At 36.1% G+C, this 20,640-nt stretch overlaps 1 protein-coding gene across 2 annotated transcripts in view; it reads left to right on the top strand.

Annotated features, from left to right (window-relative positions):
- The window catches only part of mdga1 (MAM domain containing glycosylphosphatidylinositol anchor 1), a 180,299-nt gene that overhangs the window by 97,155 nt on the left and 62,504 nt on the right, over positions 1–20,640 (top strand). For both annotated transcript variants that reach the window (XM_023333032.1, XM_023333031.1), the window contains exons 5-6: positions 17,334–17,530; positions 19,236–19,368. In XM_023333032.1, the coding sequence (XP_023188800.1) occupies positions 17,334–17,530; positions 19,236–19,368 (330 nt within the window). The remainder of the gene's footprint in view (positions 1–17,333; positions 17,531–19,235; positions 19,369–20,640) is intronic.

Genomic DNA, 20,640 nt, shown 5'->3' with positions numbered 1-20,640 from the left:
TTCCCAAGAAAATAACTATTACAAAAACATAGACCAAAACATGGACCAAAAACAATAAATTGAGGGTTTCATGGTGGGTTTTCTGTGGGGCAGTTAGCACTGGGGAAAGAGCAATAATCATGCAAAGGAAGAACAGAAAGGGAGATATGTACAAGATATTTCTTTTTTACTTGAGACATAAAAATGAGTAATAGAAGGGTCATTAGAACCAAGAGTACTATCAATTATTGCAACTATATAATTATGTTGGTAGCCAAGAGAATTTTATTGTGTATATTTACTGTGAAACCTTTGTGAGACATCACTTGTTAACTGGATGACATTATAGAAGTGTAGTAAAAGTAAAACAAAACATTAAACTTTTTCAATGTTTATACATCATTTAGTTTCTAATCATTTGTCTGAAGAAGTGAGTGTTTTCTTTCCAGGCACAGATCTTTATAGATTGAGACAAGAAACAAGAAGTATATTTCTCAGGATTAGACTCAACTGAAGATTATAAGATGCAGTTAGATACTAATAACTGAAGTCAAAATTTCATATTATTCAACTGAGACTAGGCTGTAGTGCATAAAATACACTACAGGCTCTTGCTAGTGTAGTGAACACAGCCTGTAGTGTTCTCTGAACATGAGGAATAATTTTATGGCCTAGTTTTAAACCTAACCTTTCCCTGATGTTTTTAGTGTTTCAAACCACCTTGGAATCAGTCAGCTTTCAGTAGCAGATAACAGATTCAGCAAAGCAAAGTGGAAAGACTTACTTGTTCTGAAATTGGACTGTTTCACAATTCAGGTATCTGACTGACTGTCAGCAGGTGTGTGCTTTAAAATCTGCTGTCTGCACACCAACAGCTGTCTGAATCAGCTGGAGTCTGCTTTGAAGCCGGCTTGAATTCAGTTCTTGAACACGTTGCTAGATGGCTAACTCTTTCTGATCTTTGGGTCATGATAGGACTGTCTTGCTGATATTACAAAGTTGAGAAAGTGGAGTTGCAAAAAAAAAAAAGAAGAAAACTGTTTTGCAGATACTTTATATGACATAGCTAAATGCATAGTGCTGACCAACGGAATTTTCGAACATCTGTCAAATATGGGCAGACCAATCAGTCTACCCTAAAAGAGCCTTTCTTCCAGGTTAGCAGAGTTATAAGGAAGCAATCAATCAGATGCAGACTTGTGAATCTAACGTATAATTGTACCTTCTTGTTAAATGTGCTTTATATTGGTTATTAAGTTTAATCACGCTTTCTTAAGGCATCAGAAAATCTCTTAAGATCGACAAGTTATCATAAATGACTATATTACATATAAACTTTCTATGAAGTTAAAATCACATCATTAACAGTCAAATTTAGAGTTTGACTGAATCAATAATTTATACTTTAAGTAAGGACCAGTTATGAGTTATCTAAGTGTGCTTTTTGTCTTTTTAAGATATGAAGCATGAAAGTGAGTTCACATTTAAGGAAGCTAGGTCTCACCATATGAGTGAAATGTGCATAAAATACACAAACACTACAATTTAATCCAATGCAATACATTCTGTATGTTGCTGTATTTATGCACCATCATTAAAACATAACAAGCATGGCACTGATAATTGTTTAACCTGATCAGGGACTATGAGATGTCCTTCAGTCTTTGTGTAAATCCAGTACAAATTTAATCTAAATGACTTTAAAGTAGGACTCAATCCAACAAAATCTTTAAATCGGATCTCAGATATGTCAATTGATTCATGCTACAAATGTAGACAGGAGATGCCAACATGTCTACAGGTTCAGTAATTGTGTTAAAACGCAATAAACATTTTTCAAGAATGTCTGAGGAATGAGGAATGAAAACAGAGTGGAAAATGTCGAAGAGGACTCACAGCAAAGATGAAAAAGAGGGTTAACTCCCTTTATCTTCTTAAACTGAAGGTTGGCAGACTGAAGTCAGGATCTAGAACCAATGGAAGTCTTGCTGCTTTCCAGATTGGATATTTATTTGCTCTTGAATATGTTTAGCATCCATGTTTTATAACAGTTACATGGATTGATTTTAAGCAGCAGAACTTTTGTTTTTATGAGACTCAGTGTAACCCACAAAACCTGCTGTGATTGACAGCAGAAGTTCACTGGCTGGCTGTCTCTGCAGAGAGGCCAGCTCGCTGAGAGGTCAAGCAATACTAACCTGAAAACATCATATTGGAGAAAGTTTTTCTCTAAAATGGACAGACTTCTTGTTCAAGCTTCTTATTCAAAGTGTATCTTTGGCAGTGGAAAGTGATACAATTGTCAGTATAAATTTAAATCCAACAAGATTTAAATTTAAAGTTTTGGAGAGATCACACTGACCTAAATTTGAGCTGAGAGTACTTAAAATAAATGATATCTTTATGGATCAGGCATAATAAAATATGTGAATATTAACTAAGACTGATCCCTTCATAATGATTGAAGGTGTCGGGAGTTGCTCTGATGCAATTACTCAGGACTGCTCTGACTTGAAATCAGAACTTGGGATCAGATTGGGACATTCAAACATAATGTAAGGGCCAGTGGCAGGTGAAATGAGAAATACTGATTGTCATGCCGACTATTAGTGACTGTGAAATATTAGGCAGCAAGGGAACACGGTGTCCTTAAAGTTGGTGTGATAAAAATATTTAAACGTAAGAATTCTAGGTAGTTTGACAAATTTGAGATGACTGGGTCAGAACATCTCCTAAACTGTGATGGTTCTTTCCAGTTGGCAATGGTACACACTGCAGTGCCACAAGCAAATGAGGTTGTTGTCTGGTCATAATGTTATGCCTGTCAGTAACATGTTGGTATTGAGTCCACATGAAAGTCTTTTCCAGGTGGTTTCACACCAACAGTTTCAGCATCAACACATTTCATATCATAAACAGTATAAAATTGATCTTCATTAATCTTCATTCTTTTTTGTGAGTCTTTATCTCAAACAAACCTAGGCTGTAATTAAGATATCTAGCTGTCATTTCAATATCTTTCAGTCACTGTACGTGATCTGATTTCAGCAGCAGGCCCCTTTTCACTCAGCTGTCATTTGTTGGCCTCTTTTAATGGCCCCTTAAGGCCCGTTATTGAAAATGTGGTGAAGGGGGGAGAAGGGAAAGACTACCTCTGCTTTCATTGTGCAAGATTCACTCAAGGCTTTGCCCTTGTCACTCCAAATATTATTTTGTTTCTTTTATTACTTTTTAAATTGTAACACACTCCACGTTTGACTAACTCTTCTTTTGGAAGTTACTTTTTGTGAGTGGATCTTTTGGGTAACACCTAAAGCCACTACTGGAAGGAAATGTGGAATGATAAACTAAATAACTGGCAGTGAAACATTTTTATTCTCTTTAATATTTTTTACACCCTCACAGGTGGAATGAGCTGTTCAAATTAGTCTGTTCCTCAGGCCAAAGACCCCAAAGAGCTGTATCCGTATTCATCAACGGCTTAAGGCCAGACCAGTTCCAATATTATTTTATGATGATGGGATTTTTTTCCTTCAGCCAGCTTCCAATAACTTCTAACTTTATTTTATGGCTTTGCTCTTCGTTTTTACCCATTTTGCCTGGTTCTTGCATACCTTCTGCTCACTGTTGCTTGCCGTTGTCCTTTATGCATTTTCAGAATTAACCAGTTTGGTTTTTTTTTTTACTCTTATTTCTTTTGTCCTATATTTCTACCTTTGCTTCTTTGCTTCTCTCTAACATTTCCTCTTTAGTTTGTTTTCTTTTATGACACAAGGCTGAGCAACGAAGACAGTGTCATAAAGTATGGGACATACCCTAAGGCCGGCTGACAGCCTATGTGCCGTGGATAGAAAAAAAATGAAAAAAAGAAGATGAAGACGGTGGGGCAGAGACAGGGGGATTACAAGAATATAAAACAGAGGATGTGTGAAATTATAGATATAAAGTTACTTTGATTTGAGAACTTTTCTTTTTAAAATGACAATGATCTATATATAAAGTAGAAGTAATAGTGTGGTGCTTTGTAATTTTGAGGATGAATTTGGCAATATTTATGTATTTCAATAATATATCCTTGATTGTTCTGTGAAACTGTACAATTTGGTAGTGACCAAACACTTTTCCTTTTATGTTTTAACACAGCACCAAATAGATAGATATGCTAACCATTCTATTTCTCACATTCCATTGCAATTTTTTATGGCAAGTGAGAGATTTGATGCCATGACGGATGTAAAACCTTGAGGCCATGGTGACAACAGACATCAAGGAGTTGCATTTCAAATAACAGATCTTTTTAAATTACGCTGATAATTTGAAAATACTATCCTTGGAACCCCTATCCTATGTTTGAATCCTGGTATCCTTGTGATAGATTTTATATTTTTTGAAATACTGGAGGCAAGGCAATTTGTATAGCAGCATTCATGCACAGGGTAATACAAAGTGTCTTATACTTTGTAATACAAAATTATATATATCAAACTGGACCAATGGCTACAACAGATCCCAGGAACAACATCAGACATCTCAGTCCAGAAATGTGCAGTCCTTGGCACAGCCAAGATACTGCGCAGAACCCTCAAGCTCCCAGGCCTCTGGTAGAGGACCCGAGCTCAGAGGATAAGAACCACCCGCGGTGGGTGAGAAGGGAATTTTTAATTATATATATATATATATATATATATATATATATATATATATATATATATATATATATATATATATATATAACATACTGAATGGATCACAAACAAAATATACACAATAAAACAAAAAGTATTGTTTAAAAAGAAAGTACTCTGAGACAGACACAGTGCTGTACAATGGCAGTTTTATATTAAGCTTTACTAAAACATGTCCCTGAGACATTACAGGCTTTGACACAAGCAATATATGATGCCCTACGAGTGACAACTACTTATATAATCACAGCTGTGTGATGAATTGGGATGGGGAGTTTTGATATATATGTTATTCTCTTGGCTATTTAGAAAAAAACAAAACATTTCTAGACAGGACCCACTGGGACTTTTCAGGTCAAACCTATTAAATTGGATGGTGTCAAATATTTTTTGAATTGTGGACTTTAGATATTGTACACAGTCATATAACAATGATTTGTGATTAAAAAGTGACTGCATTGCTTCAAACCATCTGTGCTTAGCTGTTGCTGTTTAATATTTATACACTGGGTGGGATATCAATGTCTGGCTTTGGGGCTTTTTGGGAAGATTCTTATTAGATCCTGCTGAGAACAGCTTAACTCCTGAGTTGCTTTTATAAATTTCCAAAGATATTACGTAGATCCGTGAAAAAAAACAGTGGTTAGATGTAAATATTGATTTACTTAGAAGTGTGTTATTCAGACTTACAATTCTACCTACTCACCTGTTAACTCCATGCAAATCTGTGAATCAACTTTATTAGCTTGTTTTAAGACTCTATATTATTTCATTGTTAAATAAACTGTCTTTAGTTACTGTCATGTATTCTGTATCTAAAATAATGTAATTGGACATGCAATACAGAGTTGTTATATGAAATCTAAAGCCAAATTCTTACCTTAGCCGAAAGCTGATGCTTGTTCTTTACACAAACATCAGCTGCAGCTAATTGTGGTGTGTAAAGAACATTAGTAGATAAAAGACCCAAATATGATCTGAAATAGCCTTTAGATTGTTGAGTAAAACCTATAGTTTTGGTTAAATTCACACATTTTCCAATATTTCTGAATATTGGAAAATTTTCTGTCATACACCAACTTCTGTTTAATCTCACACTAATTCATGTGAATAAAAGAATCCTGTCAATTAACAAACTGAAGCTAATTTCAAGGTAAGAGCATGTTTATTTGCAGCGCTGCCTATGTGATAATGTTGCATTTTTTATAGGTTCGGAAACAGGACACTAAGCCATCATAACTTTTCAGCGAGACTGTTTTAAAGCTACGTGTTATTGCCGTGGGAGTCTCTGAATTCTCATTTATTTATTTGTTTACTGAGCTGAACAATGAAAGGGAAGTTGTGTCTGAATACAGTACAGCCTTACTGTCTGGGCAGGAATTCACAGAGGTGGACCGAAGATGGACTAATAAAGGCCTTGAGCAGATTGCCCATGAGCCAGACGTTCGTCTTTTAACACAACACAATAAAAACACGGGGCCTTTAATAATTCTAAGAGCAACAATGGCCTATATTACTTGGCATATTGTATGTCTACCCAAGGTGTACTTTACCCTTTACTTTATACAACTAAAAATAGTGCAAAGTGCAGCATGTATGCATGTACTGTATGTCCATTGCTGCCTTTTCATCTTTTGATGTCAATTAACTGCTTTTGTTAAACTTCATAAGGAGTAAAGCTGTGTATGGATTTCAGCGTCTACACAATACATTCACAGGAGCATGAAAAGGAGCAAGAAGGGCATCCTTTATCCACTCTGCTCCCCACAGAAATCTTCAGAAGCCACTTACAGGGACACAGAAGGTCTTTCTTGTTTTTGCCCTGAGGGGTTGCAGCAAGGGAACTCAGAAGCATGTGTTATCATGACCCTGAGGAGAATTGTGTGTATCTGTTAGTGAGTTTATACTTATGTTTACCCGTGTGTATGTGAATGTTGTTGTATAACTGTGCGCACCATTGAGCAACTTGTGTGTTTTTGCACATGTGCATATGATTTTATCGCAAAGGCTGAGTCAGTGTACTGTGCCTCTGTTTCTCCTTCGCTGTCATCATCGCTGTACAGACACATGGTCACGCTCATGCTAAATAACCAGGCCCAAATTGGTTTGTTTAGGCCCAGAATAAAAGCCACACCATGACTCATGAATGTTTAATTGCTTTTCTCAGCTTCTGTGCTGACAAAGGTGTAATTAAGGCTTGTACATAACACACAGACTCTACAAAAATGAACCATTCTTAGCAGACTATTATGGTCAAAAATTCGCTGTTTTTCCAATTGAAAATAATTTTTGCTTGTCTACTAAACAGTAGATAGTGTCCACAAGATGGTCAATGCTAGCTCATATTGTTTATTGGGCAACCCCCTGTAAAAATATTTAATCACCAATATAAAAAGAAAAGAAAAAGAAATCATAATGTGACACAAAACTATAAGATATTGAATAATATTAAATATTTAAATTTAATATTAAAATATTAAATAAAACATTTGAAAATGGTACACTCCTTTGGGAAGCTTGATGATCGATTACTTGTAAGTGTTCACCCCTTTGGATGGTTTATCTTGTTAATGCTTTTAGAAAATCAATCATGAGCACTAATAAATTTCTTAAAATAATTCCAAAAATCCTTTAACATAAAACTGAAAGTCAAATTATGAAGTCAATTTATAGATCTACTTCTAAGATTGATGATAAAATAAATACTACCCCTTTAATCATTGTTGGCAAACATCATAGTCAAACAGTTTAAGAGGGAAGAATAAGCTGAAATTCTTCCAAGTTGATAAAGAGCCAGCTAATCAACTGTTAACAACATTCAGCTGCAGTTTTGTACATCGGAGGAGTCCAACTGAATCTTATAACATGCATTTGCTACTCACTAAAGTGTAAAGTAGAAAATGTTTGTCATAAATAAGTAACCAAAGTATTTTTCCTTTCATCTTTGGAGTGGTCCCCTTTGAGGTAGTTGAAAACTTTGCTGATTTTTAAGTCCTATTAATGCAGAAAATATTTCAGGTTGTAGTTGATTACACTTACAGTATCTTACAATATGCCATAATATCAATTAAATGTGTTGATTGTAGTTTATATCACAATCAAACCTCTATTCCCAGTTCTGAAGTCATCACTTTAACAACTAAAGCATAAGTTTGTAGTTCAAAACCGCAAAACTAAACCTGTAATTTCTAAATAAATGCTGAAGAAAACAGTCTGAGGACAGAAAATCAGCCTAAATAAATCTTTACATCTCAACATTGCATTTTAAACCAAGGCTATGTTCTCGTTATTTCCAAATGTGGGACTCGTGCATGTTTTATGCTCTCTTTAAGCTGATGTCTATGAGCAAAAGGCTAAATAATTGATGAGAAGCGAAGCAGGATCAAACAGTGAAGTTTGCATCTGCTTGTGCTTCTCTGTATGCATAAGCTTTTCTCTAGCTGTGAGTCTGCATGTAGCCATGAGGGCGTCTGTGTGGTCGATAATGTGCATGAATTTTATTTCTGTTTCTGTCACTTCACAGGTGCAACAGAAAACAAACAGCTCCTCCCCCCCATTTTTTCTTGTTCTTTTGATAATTACTTATACAGGTTGTTTACTTGAAAGCCCTTTTCATCTTGCAAAAAAAAATAAAAAAATATTTTGGTATTTCAGCTATAACAGTTTTATTACAGACAAATGTGTCTCATCACATTCAACTACCTGAATCTGTCTTCCTAGTAATTAATATGGCCCCTCCATTTTGCCACATAAACATAAATATATTTTATTGAGATGTCCATTATAGACCAGTATAAAGTAATACATAAATGGAATAGCACATAACAGTGAAGGAAAAAGTACATAGATTTCAAAATTGTTTCCAAACAAAACTCTAAAAACGGGTGTGCTCTAAGCAGCTCTAAGTCAAGCTTTGGAAAGCCACCATTAGCAATGATTTCTGTCACAAGTCAACTGTAATCATCCTTCTTCTAACTTTGCTCATGTAGAGACTCATTTTTGGCTTTCTTATTTCCAAACTGTTCAGACTCAATGAGCAAGTCTGTAGACCATCTGTGAATATCAGTTTTCAAGTTTTACAACAGAATATAAATTAGATTTAAATCCAAACCATTGTAGTACATGAAGATGCTTTGTTGTAAGCCATTCTACATTTGTTTCTAAAATATTAACCTCTGTCTCTGTCTCAAACCAGTTTTGTTGCAGGACTGACCTGTATTCATCTCCATATATCTTCTAATCACTTTTGACCAGCATCCCCGTCCCTGCCAACGTCTTGTTTCATAATGTGGATGATGTTTTCTATAACACAAATAATTTTGTATGTAGGCCAGAATGTTTAATTCTGGTCCCACCTAACCAGTATACCTTGATCCAGATGGTTTCTGTCTCCATTAAACTGCTTATCTAAAATCCAGAGGGAAATTGTTATAGATTTCTTTAGAAAATCTTGCCACTCTTCTATATAAGTCAGTTGTTGACACATCGATTATGCTAATCGGTGTGTAAACAGATTTGCCCACTTTAGCAGTGTATCTCTGCTGCTCTTTTATTTAATTATTATTACGGTAAATAAATGCTTATTTTTGCTTTTCTGTATTTGTGTTGCTACCTAGCACTGTATGTTGTAAAACACAAGCAATCATGTCTCCTTTGCCTCTCCTCTCCACCCAAACACACACACATACACCACACCTCCTCCATTAAATGCTCACTCGACTGAACCTGTCATCTTCCCTTTGGTCTCTTAATGGCCATCTACTTCTGGAGACCTATTAGAGTACGGGACATGTTATTGGAAATCAAAGAGGATTTGGAGTCTAGGGTGTCCTCCTGCAGGGAAGACTGACCAGCAGAGGTCAACTTGTTACAAAAACACACTCACAGCCAAGATGGATTGGCTTTGAAAAAGTAATCTTATGTCATATCAGCGTTAAGATTGTAAAATAGCAATCACATTTTAAGTCAGTAAAATATTTGTTCACTGCTGCAGTATGAATATTACAGAAATGTTGTTGTTTTACATACTTACTGGGCAAGTTTGAAATATGTGTAATTTAAACTACTATGAGCAAATTTAAAATAAATATTTTTGATATGCTTAATATTTGATATTCATATTTTTTCTAAAGATTTTGCAATTACAATATCTTGAATGTCCCAATATGACTCATAAAATAAAAAAAAGAAACTAAATGCTTAGTCTTCTTAATAATTCAAGCCAAAATAACAGACCAAAATGTCATGTCTTCCTCAAACCCAGAAGAATATACAGTATAACTAAAAACATAAGCAGGAATCATAAGACGGTATATCCAATTTACAGTAAATGTGAACTGAGAGTTGGATACCAAGAGCAAATGTGATAAAGTATATTTTTCTTTCTAATGACTAAAGAGTTTCAGAGGAACTGGTCTACTGATAACACTTGCAAAAACATAGTGTTGGATGTTTTTGTTACTCTGAATTAATTTGTACAAAAAAAAGCCAAAAAAGAAGCAAACTCTTAAAGATGTACTACCTGTATTTTGGTCTGATTTTGGGAAATCTAATTTGGGGTGTTACTTTTTCCTGCCAGATGTTTCTGTTATGTTTTGGTGGTCACACCAGATATTGGATGATTTTATAACCACAACCACAATAAAACAAAACAACACATTTTAAAGTGGAGGTGTATATTAACATAGTTCCAACAGAAGAACAAAGCACCTTCAGGCAACTTGAAACTGTATGCAAGGATGAACCACACCTTTACAGGTCCTCAATTCCCTTTCTTGATTTGTCACCAAACTTGTTTAGATTTTCCAAAATGTCACAAAAGGAGGCAGCTTGGTTGGTCTTATAATACATCCACAAGGGTGCTTTCATTTAACTAAAATGTTGCAAAATATCAGAATGATCAGAAGCTGACAAAAAGTCAAAAGTGTAGTCACCAAGTTTATTAGCACATCTAATAAACTTAATTCTAAAAATGATCTCTTTGTATTCTTTCATTTACCAAATCAAAAATGACTCCAAGATCTTAACAACCATAAGGCACACATTGAGAGTAAAAAATGGAATATGTGCCTTTTTATGCTGCTTAAAAGGTCCATTTATTTCTACAAGATGAAGGAGCATCAATTCTTATGCACAAAGTGAAGTAGAATCCACCCAAGCTAAACTGCTGGTGTCATTGCAAAAATTATTGCACATTATTTAGAGTCTGTGGTTGTTGATCTATTTTTTAAGAGTTCGTATTAACACACCACAATGATTAACCTCCATTAATCAGTGTGGCGTTAAACTCAGATCAGTTAGATAAAGGGATTCATTTAATCCATTTCCATGAGACTTTGAAATACAAAATATAGAACCCTAATGGTCAAAAATTGTTTGCATGCACAATAAAAGCTACCCAATTTGCTGATTTATTCACATGTCGGTGTCCAACAATGTAAGGACCTGGGGTCTAGGGGAGCACTAAAATGCCTTTGAGTCAGCACTAGCATGTGATGTCAAAGCAGAAAACAATATTAAGCCCCCAGAGCAGCTTGAAATTTGGAAGCTTAGATGCACATTAAAAGCTATGGCTAACAAAAGCAATGCAGTGCAATTGATCTAAGCTGTGTGCAAAGGCAGGACTTTGGGGAAATCAGAACCTTCATTAAAGTTTCATATTGTATTTCTGTACCCTTGCAGTTTCATCTTGTGTCTCCATTTACTTATGGGCCCAAACTGAGACTCACTGTGAGGCTTTGTATTATTCTGGAGAACCAGTATTAATTCAATGATTAGGACAGCAAAAGTAAATTCTTTTACTCATTTGTATTCCTTTTTTCTATACCTTACTGAGGTCATCTCTGTAGATGGGGACATTTTGGGGTATAGCTTTGATAATAAAAGTTTGAGCTTGAATATTTTTTAAGAATATTTTGACACTAAAACGTTTCTCTAGATAAGGGGATAATTATGCTGTTAAGATACTTCATTATCTTAACAGTGTTTGTATTTATTTGTGAAGTGTTTTTCTGTCAAGTCTTTCAATTTCCTGATTCTTCATATAGTGTCTTATGGGGGGTATTATGTGAAATTTAAGTTTTTGAGCTTTACATCATCCTATAAAGTCATTCCCACATCAAAAACATACCTGGAGTGCTGTTTTGATTTTTATGAATGTTTGACGAATCCTTGAATCTCCCCTGGCAACCATTTGGGGGTGGCTAAATACTTGCTATGCCTACGTCCATGAAGCTCCTCTTTGTAGCTGCTGCTTCTTTCGGATCCAGTAGCTTGCCATCATCGCCGTGTGAATGATTGCATGATAATCTGATTTTATTGAATTGTTGTTAGATTACATTTGTATTAGTCTTATGTAGGGCAGTAACAATCCCTCAAATAATTTGAGTACTTCGATTATGTTCCTTAAATTATGTTTTACTATTAAGCACACCATGTTCCGGCCGGGTGACTATTTGTGTTGCACAACGCTCTCACTTCCGCCTATGAGTTGTTGACGAATGCTAAGTGCTAGCAGCATAATGTACAAGTTCAGTTCCGGTGACAGATGAAAACATCCTGGTTCTTCGGGGGACCAATAAGCATCCTTAAAATAACCGGCGCAATGCATGAAATACTTCAGCTTTTCTCGTCCCGGAGCTGCTGCATAGTGGCTGGTTTGGAGCGATCGGCAGCAAAGTGTGCAGTAGGTGTATACAGCTGGAGCACCTACTCATGCAAATAGACAGAACTGCTGATGCTTAGCATAGCTTTTCAGATGAAACAGAAAACAAATTTAACACTATCAGGGGCGTCGTCGGACAAGTTATGACAATTCCAAGGACATATGAATAACAGAGGGCCCTCCACAATTAATTTTTTTGTTCATAGAAATAAAATTAAAAATGGGGCCCTATCAATTACAAAATTAATCATATTGTATTTTCGAAGATTGTTTTTAGCAGTAAAAATTAAATGTTACCCCTCACAGACCAAAAAACACACATCCATATTTGCACTGAACCCCCCTGGATCTGCATGAAATGGTTCGTTCCTGCTTGGAAAGCTTGACGGTGACGGTGTTCAGCAGCAGTCAGTAGAAAATAAGAACGACTGTGGCGGTTACTATGCTGCTAAGAAAAATGATAAAGTCAGGTTTTCAAAAAAAAAAAAAAAAAAAAAAAAATAGAGACAGAGAGAAAAAGGCAAGAGTGTCGATTTATAACCCAGTTTTTCTCCAAGGGGATTGGGTAGACTGTGAGATTATCGACCATTTAGCATAGTTAGTTTAGCTACGGACTACTGTTTCCCTCACTAGCATCTAATGGATTAAGGAAAAAAAAAAAACCAAGATATTCATATATTTAACTTGTCCCTGTACCTTTTACCACACTTAGCAGATGAGTCAGTCAGCAGCAGCTGACCCGTCCTCTCCTGAGTGAAATTAAAGCTGCAGTAAGTAACGTTTATAAAATTTTTTTTAAAAAAAACAACATATTTTTTAAAACTGTCTTTATGTTGTGAGAGTATGGTATGAAAGATAATTTGTGAAAAATCTGCCCTCTGCTTTCTCAAAGTGCTAGACACAACCAGGAGACTTTTACTGCTGTCAATCACAATCTCATGTGGTGCTGCTCATCCTCCTCTCCCTGTGCTATGCTGCAGCTAGTGTAGCCTGTTGTAAATGCTTAGTCTAGTTAGCATAGCTACCAGTGACAGCAGATAAACGATTTTCCTGTAATAAGTTGTTTTTCCACCATTAGCACATTTAGCAGTGAGTGAATGAGGTTGATTGACAGCACTAAGACCCTCCTCCTGGTTCTGATTGGTTGTTTTGGGTGGAAAGTTGCATTACTTTAGCCAGTAATAGTAGTTCAGGGAGGAGGTGGAGGAGATTGTTTGTTTTCACAGATGATCTGTCTTATAATAATCTGTCACGACATGGTGACAGTTTTAACAAATATGGAGGAGGCATATTTTTTATTAAAGTTATATACTGCAGCTTGAATAAAATGCAACTACATAGCATTTTTTGGAGTAGGCTGGATTGCTTTATGTGTATTTTGCATGTTGCCTATTACTGTTGCTCGTGGGGAGAGACATTTCAGTAATCTAAAACTAATAGAAAAAAAATTTAAACAACCTACTTGCATACTGTATGCAGACTGTTGGATGTAAACTTCATGACCAGTAAATATTGTGCTAGTATCAGTATTTTGCCAAAGAAAGCAAGGCCACTGCAAACCTTTAAAATTGTGACGCTTTTGATAGGTCAGATATACAGTACTCAAAAAATTGTAACAGCAGCTGCGGGGGGGAGTCATTAAAAATCAATGTTTTAATTAAGTTATCTAAAAAACCAAGGCTGCTACCCACAGCAAGGCCAGAGGCCACACAGAATAGAATAACCCAAACAAATTTAAACAAAAAGTATAAAAGAAACCAAATGAATTGAAAAAAAAAAACAAAAAACAACCCCGACCCCGGATAAGCGTAAGTAGATGGATGGATGGATGGAAAGAAAAACAAAGCAGGAAATAAAAGAAACAAAGGAGCAGGGTCTCCAGTGAGCTGCAGCAGCTTTATGTCTGAAATGAAGTTAAAGATTAATAGGTGATTTTAGAAAATGGCAGAAGGTAGAGGTTTAGTTGAGTTAATCAACTAAAATGGCAGATTTTATACAGGAGGAGTAACATTACTTACTGATGTTAGAGTTTTGACTACTGCAAGCTAACCAAGCAACCTTCCACCTGAAGTGTGACCAAATGCAGGCATAAACTGAAATAGTATGAGGCAATGGGAAACCTACCAATTCACAAATTCACCTAAACCAATCAGACTTTACTCACTTTATGCTCACACCCATTATGCGGTAATTAGGTGCCAGGTGTCCTCAATCCTGGGGCAGGCTTCATCCTGCTACATTAGCAAAGCTGTACAATTTGTCCCTGCAGTGACAAGGGACAAATTGTGCCGCATATAAGGGACAACATTGTGACCAAAGTCTGCAAAATGGTGATGTTACATTCACGAAGATCTGATTCTTCTGAACGGCTCTTTACTAAGAAGACAGGATTGGAGCCTCACTGAGAGCCGTTCTTTATTCTTGTAATGCACTAGGCACTCTGAAGTAGCTATTATTATTTCATTTATTTATATACATTGACATTTATTTAATTAGCGAATAAATAAAACACAAGAAAGGAAGAGCATGCTCATTGCTCTTTGACTTTTTTCGTCACCTGTCATGGTGGCAGATATTACAGCACTATGCTGCCTGGCTTCATGCAGCGAGAAAGAGGGTGAGAACAGTCACGGTGAGCACCTTGTGGCTGGTTACTTCTTGCTTGCTGTTCCTTGGTCAGTGTTCATAGTTGAGCGTTGTTTACTGTCAGGGCATTGCTTTAATTGCTATGTTTAATAGTGCAGACAGTGGTGGTTTCTGACATGGGCGATATGGGCAACTGCCCAGGGAGTTATCATTTTAGGGGTGGCACGGATTGTGGCACAAAGATGATGGCAACACAAAATGAAGAAGAGTTTGAATTGATAATATTGGTTACATTTATTTCAGCTCCAAATATTTAATATCTAGGTGTTTTTATGGGAATGTGAATCTTTTAGATCAATTTGAGAAGCAATTTGTATCATACTTCACATTTTATTGTGTTATGTAGCGTGAGGCGCCGGTCTTGACTTGCTCTCGACTTCCGTCGGCTTTGGTCTCGGACCCTTAGAATGATCAGAAGCTTAGTCTTAGTCTTGTCTCAATCTTGATACACTGGTCTTGGTCTTGGGTTAGGTGGTCTTGACTACAACACTACCTGCTACTTTATTATTATTGTTAGGTTAATTTTTTAAACTACAGAAAAGTAATTGTTAGGAATGCACAAATATGAAAATCTGGGCTGATGTTGATATCCGATATTAATACTGTTGTTATGGCAGAATTTACCAATATTTTATCAAATATTTGATTTTGATTATTCGGTTATTTATCAGAATAATCAATAGCTTACTTAATTACTAACATAATAGTTTACAACAGCCTTTATGTTTTGTGGCAACATGTGCAGCCCAATTTATGCATGGACATAAAAAAATGTAGAATTTGCTGTCTTCTATAGTTCTAAAAATCTTTCATAATCATGTATCCCTGAGACAGTGTGGTTGAGTTAGAGGCTATATTTCTTTGATACATTGCCTCCCTGTGGTTAAAGACCCCTTGTTGTTTAATGCGTTCAAAAACATTAGAAATACCCTACTGTTTAGATTACTGTTTAGATACATGTATTCTTCCACAGACGTTAAGTTAGGGTAGCATGTATACCCTCTGAAAGAAAGTGTGTAATTCCACAAAAAATCTGAACCATATCCAAGTCAAACATAAGAGAAGTTCAAAATTTTACCTATGCCACTTTTTTATAGTACCTTAGAAGTATTCAAATAAGTTGTCTTTTAAAATAAAGGTACAGGTTTCGCCCTAAGTGAATATCTGTTATTTAATGAAGTGGAGTTTATTTGTAGACTTTACGTACAGTTTTAATTGTGCTATGACCCTGACATGGAATATTTTACTATGGGATTGGTAACCTTGATTGTATTCTGCTTTAAAGCACAGCAGCCAGTTTGGTCAGAATTTTGACTTCAATAAAATTCAGAGCACATCTTTCTATCCATCTGATAGAAAGTGGTTTAATAAGATGCACAGTAGGGGTGTATTTGTATTTCCTCAGGTTATCTTTGTCTGATATACAATTTTAGTTTGATGATTTGAAGCACTGAAATGGAAAATAGGTGAAAAAAGAGACAGAAATATATAAGGGGACAGCAGTTTAAAGACACTGTTAGTGAATGACAGAAGACAGGAAAAAGGAGATAAAGTAGTAGGAAAACGGTGCACACGACAATGATGAAAATGGTTTCCTTCTTAAATTCTGAAGCAGTCCAATTAGCCTGCAAAAATTCTGAATTGCACGACACAAACACACACACCCCAACACACACACACACAGAAGTCTACCTTGTCAAGGGGAGAGGGAAAGCGTAAGGAGGAGAGGATAGAAAAAGGGGGAAGGATGGTGATGTGGAGCAAAAGTGGCAGTGAGTTTTGGAGGAATGGTAGAAACCAGGGAGAGCAGCCTCCATGCTCATGACAGCAGCTGAAATCCATTCCACTTGAGGGAAAGGAAAACGGCACTTCCATGAAGGAAATACACAAGAATAAAAGACATATGGGGGGACTGGAAGGGAGATTGGGAAGGCAAGGCAGGAGAAAATGACAGAAAAATGACAGGAAAAAATAGATAAATCTGGTGTGTGGGAGAGTCACAGCAAGAGAGGAAAAGGCAAAACACACAGACTGTTTAGACATTTGTGCCCATTAGAAATATTTGGGTGTTTGGATAGTTGTTGTAAGTGTGGGTGGATAATTCAATCAACAAACTGCATGTGATGAGCCAGTGTTGTGCCTGAGTTTCCAAATCCTATCCTTGCCATTCACAGTATTATTGACTTTTTGCACAGAGAAGTTGTCAGTATCAATAAGATGAAAATCAGTTTTAACTGAAATTAATCTTTGTGATTTCCTGTTTATTTTAATAATGTTTGCAAAAATAATAATAAAAACCCTCTTACCAACATTAAGCTCTTCATAATTGGATTTTTTTTTCATGTGTTTTTTTCTCACAGACCTAGATGTCCCAGTTTTGACTGTGCACCAGACGGTCGGCGATATACGTACAGGTTTCTACCAGGAGAAGACGGTATTCCTCCGCTGCACCGTCAACTCCAACCCTCCTGCAAGATTCATCTGGAAACGTGGTGCTACGATCATCGAACAAAGCAAAGACAATGGAGTGGACATCTATGAACCTCTTTATACTCAGGTACACCTGAACAAGATTTTCTGCATTTCTGAAACCATATGAGGCTACGACATAGGAGAAAGAGAAAGACCACTTGCAGTTGTTCGCTAGCTGCTACTTCAAAAGCCCTTGGGTAATCCTTTTGAATTCTTAAAAGATTGTAGTATGTCTGTTAAAGCCATGATGAAGACAGAAAATATGAGGAACACATTTTGCTGGCCAGGTGAGACAAAAATGAAACTTTTGGGCTTCATGTAAAATATGTGTGGTAGAAAACTAATTTGAACGTGCGCTTTTCCGAGCATGAAACATGGTGTTGGTAGCAACATGATCTAGGGGGCCTTTTTCAGTAGGTTCAGGAAAACTGGTCAGAATTGATACAAAGATGAATGAAGCTAAATACTGGACAGTAAAACATTTTTGAAAAAGTTATTATTATTCGTAAATGCTATCCAATCTGTCTGATTGTTCAAGAAAGATTTTCAGCCTCTACCAGAAAGCTGATAGAAATATGGCTAAATGAAAACAAGGTCGAATATCAGCAAAGAACTAATTTAACGTCTACATCAATTAGACAGTGTAGTTTGTGTGATGTCAATTTTGGACTATAATCTGTACCAGTCTTCAGACTCTCTCAATGTACGTCTATGGTTCATTGTTCATTGATAACGTGTGCAGACTGCAGACAATGCAATGATAAAACTTAAAAAAAAAAAAGACAATTCAAAACAACTTGAAGAAAAATTAATTTTGAGCCTTCCTGTTTTACTGCAACCATCACTGTGGTGCAGTTTAGTCAAAAGTATATCTTTACATGAATTAATGAGGTTGCAAAGTCAAGTGAACAGAAATAACATATATAGTCAATTTAAAACTCATTTTAAACATAACTTTAAGGGTGAGATAAACTTTGTAATTGTGCAGTCATTGACATTTTAATTTGTACATATAGCCTCTTCAAAGGCTGAGAGGCATTCAATTTATATTATCTTCTGAAAGTATAATTTATGGGTCATAAGACTCCAGCTATTCAACTTGGTTCTTCACAGTTTATATTCAGTGTCAGACCTGGTGGCCCTGTCCTGCTCTTTATTGGATTTGTGAAGAGCTTGTCTTCCAGCAAATCCCCTGAACATCTCATAATTCCTCATCATGTTATTTGGGTGAACATATTAGTCTTCACTCAAGCCTTTTATCTTGAAAGCTAAAATAATATTTATAAATCAACAGCTCTTGTCAAAGCTTGGTGCTACCTTATCTTATTCAATGCCTCTGTCTTAGAAATACATCAGTTATATCATGAGAAACAGAGAGAGGTTGTGATATGATCATAAGAAGGACAGATTTAACAATGGAGAGGATTGGTGGATTTTGTTTTTATGTTGTGATCTGAAAATCTGAAAAAAAAAAATAATTTTCCTAATGGCACATGCAAAAGCCTTTTCTAAATGCTCCATCTTTTTATCCTAATGGAGCAATGTTGATTTAGATGATTGCAGGGTGCATGAGACACACATTGCATTTGATTATGCTTTACAAGACTAAATGTAGCTTAGAATACACTAAGATAAAAGTTATTTTAGTGATATTTAATGCAGTAAAGGTATTGTGAGACTGTGTATGTTTAGTTCAATGTTTAATATGTCTTTAAATAATCACACAAAGATTAATTTGAGGAAAACATTTTTACAGTGCATGCTGTTTTGGTGTTGTGTGTTTCCTGTAGGGCGAGACCAAGGTGCTAAAACTGAAAAACCTAAGGACCAAGGATTTTGCCGACTACACTTGCCAGGTGTCTGTCCGCAATGTGTGCAACATTGAAGATAAGTCAGTCACCTTCAGGCTAACAAATGCTACAGGTACGTTTTTTTGTTTGCCTTTATATTTGCAAAGAAAAGGAAAAAGCAAACGCATCTTTGCAATCCACATACAGCTTTCCACAGATGCATATTTTACTCTTTTCTATGAAATGGGTTGCTTTCATCCTTTTCACTCCTTTTTTTGAATTTATAAAACTTCTTTTTATCATAGTTTTCTCTGCTTGCTGTATTATGACTTAGGAATCTGCTTTTCTTTTCTTGACCAGAAAATACTATTCATTTCTCACTGCCTCATCTTCTCATTTTCCTTGGTGTGTATCCATTTCTCCACCTCCCTTTCTGTCTGGGCATCTTTTTTCTCCACTGGCTTTTTCCTCTCGCTGTCTCTATCTTCTCGCCTGCCTCCCTGTGCGCGGCGTTGTCTGCCTGTCTAGTTTTTCTGTGTCTGAGAGCTCATCTCAGGGCCGTCAGCTGTAATTCAGTTGTCACGCTCCCTGTTATCTCCAATTCTCTCTGCACCGGTCTGTCCATCTACACGCCACCGCCCGGTAACTCTCTTACTTACAACAACACTGTTGCCGTTGACAGTCCTGTCAGGTTTGTTACGGTCAGACTGATGCACCACAAGGGAATGCCCTGAGCTTAGTGTATATTACCAATCTTTTTATTCCACTGTGTATTTATCTTTTTCCCCTCTCTTTTGCTAAACTCTCCTCCCATCAAATCAGTGTGGGGCTTTTTTTTAAAAACTTTTTACTAAGGAAGTTAATTACTCTAAGTCTGATCTCTGGCAAATTTAATAAAACCATCCTCCACAAAACATAAAAACAAATGTTTTGCCTATATGTTATGAAGACTGTTTAAGGCTGCTTGTTGTAATCCTGTTTTTCTCATGGTCAAATAGGCTGAGTAAGAATAAGCAAGCAACATGGAGCAGGCAAACTTCTAATGATTGTTTTATTAGAGTGGATGCTGCTGGCTAGATACACAACCATGCATTCTAAAGTTCCCTTCTTTAAATCTCCACCCTAACTGGAAAAAATTAAACATTAATACTCCCTCTAAGCAATAGTTCGACGTTTTTGGTAATGCGCTTTTTTTTTCCTTAGATGAAAAGGTCTATCACATGTTTTTTTCTTTTCTCTCTTTACTTTTTTTTCTGTAGCAGCAACTAACCTGTCTTGGCTTTGATCAAAGGTAATACAATCTGCCAACTAGGACCTCTTTGGCTTTAAAGTTTAAACACACAGCTTATTTACTACGTCTATAGCAAAAGTGATGGTTTTAACTTGCAAGTTACTCCAGTGACTT

Source organism: Xiphophorus maculatus, chromosome 4 (assembly GCF_002775205.1).
Source record: "Xiphophorus maculatus strain JP 163 A chromosome 4, X_maculatus-5.0-male, whole genome shotgun sequence".
Taxonomy (NCBI): domain Eukaryota; kingdom Metazoa; phylum Chordata; class Actinopteri; order Cyprinodontiformes; family Poeciliidae; genus Xiphophorus; species Xiphophorus maculatus.
Note: the sequence above shows the minus strand (reverse complement) of the source record. Positions and strands in the feature narration are given on the sequence as shown.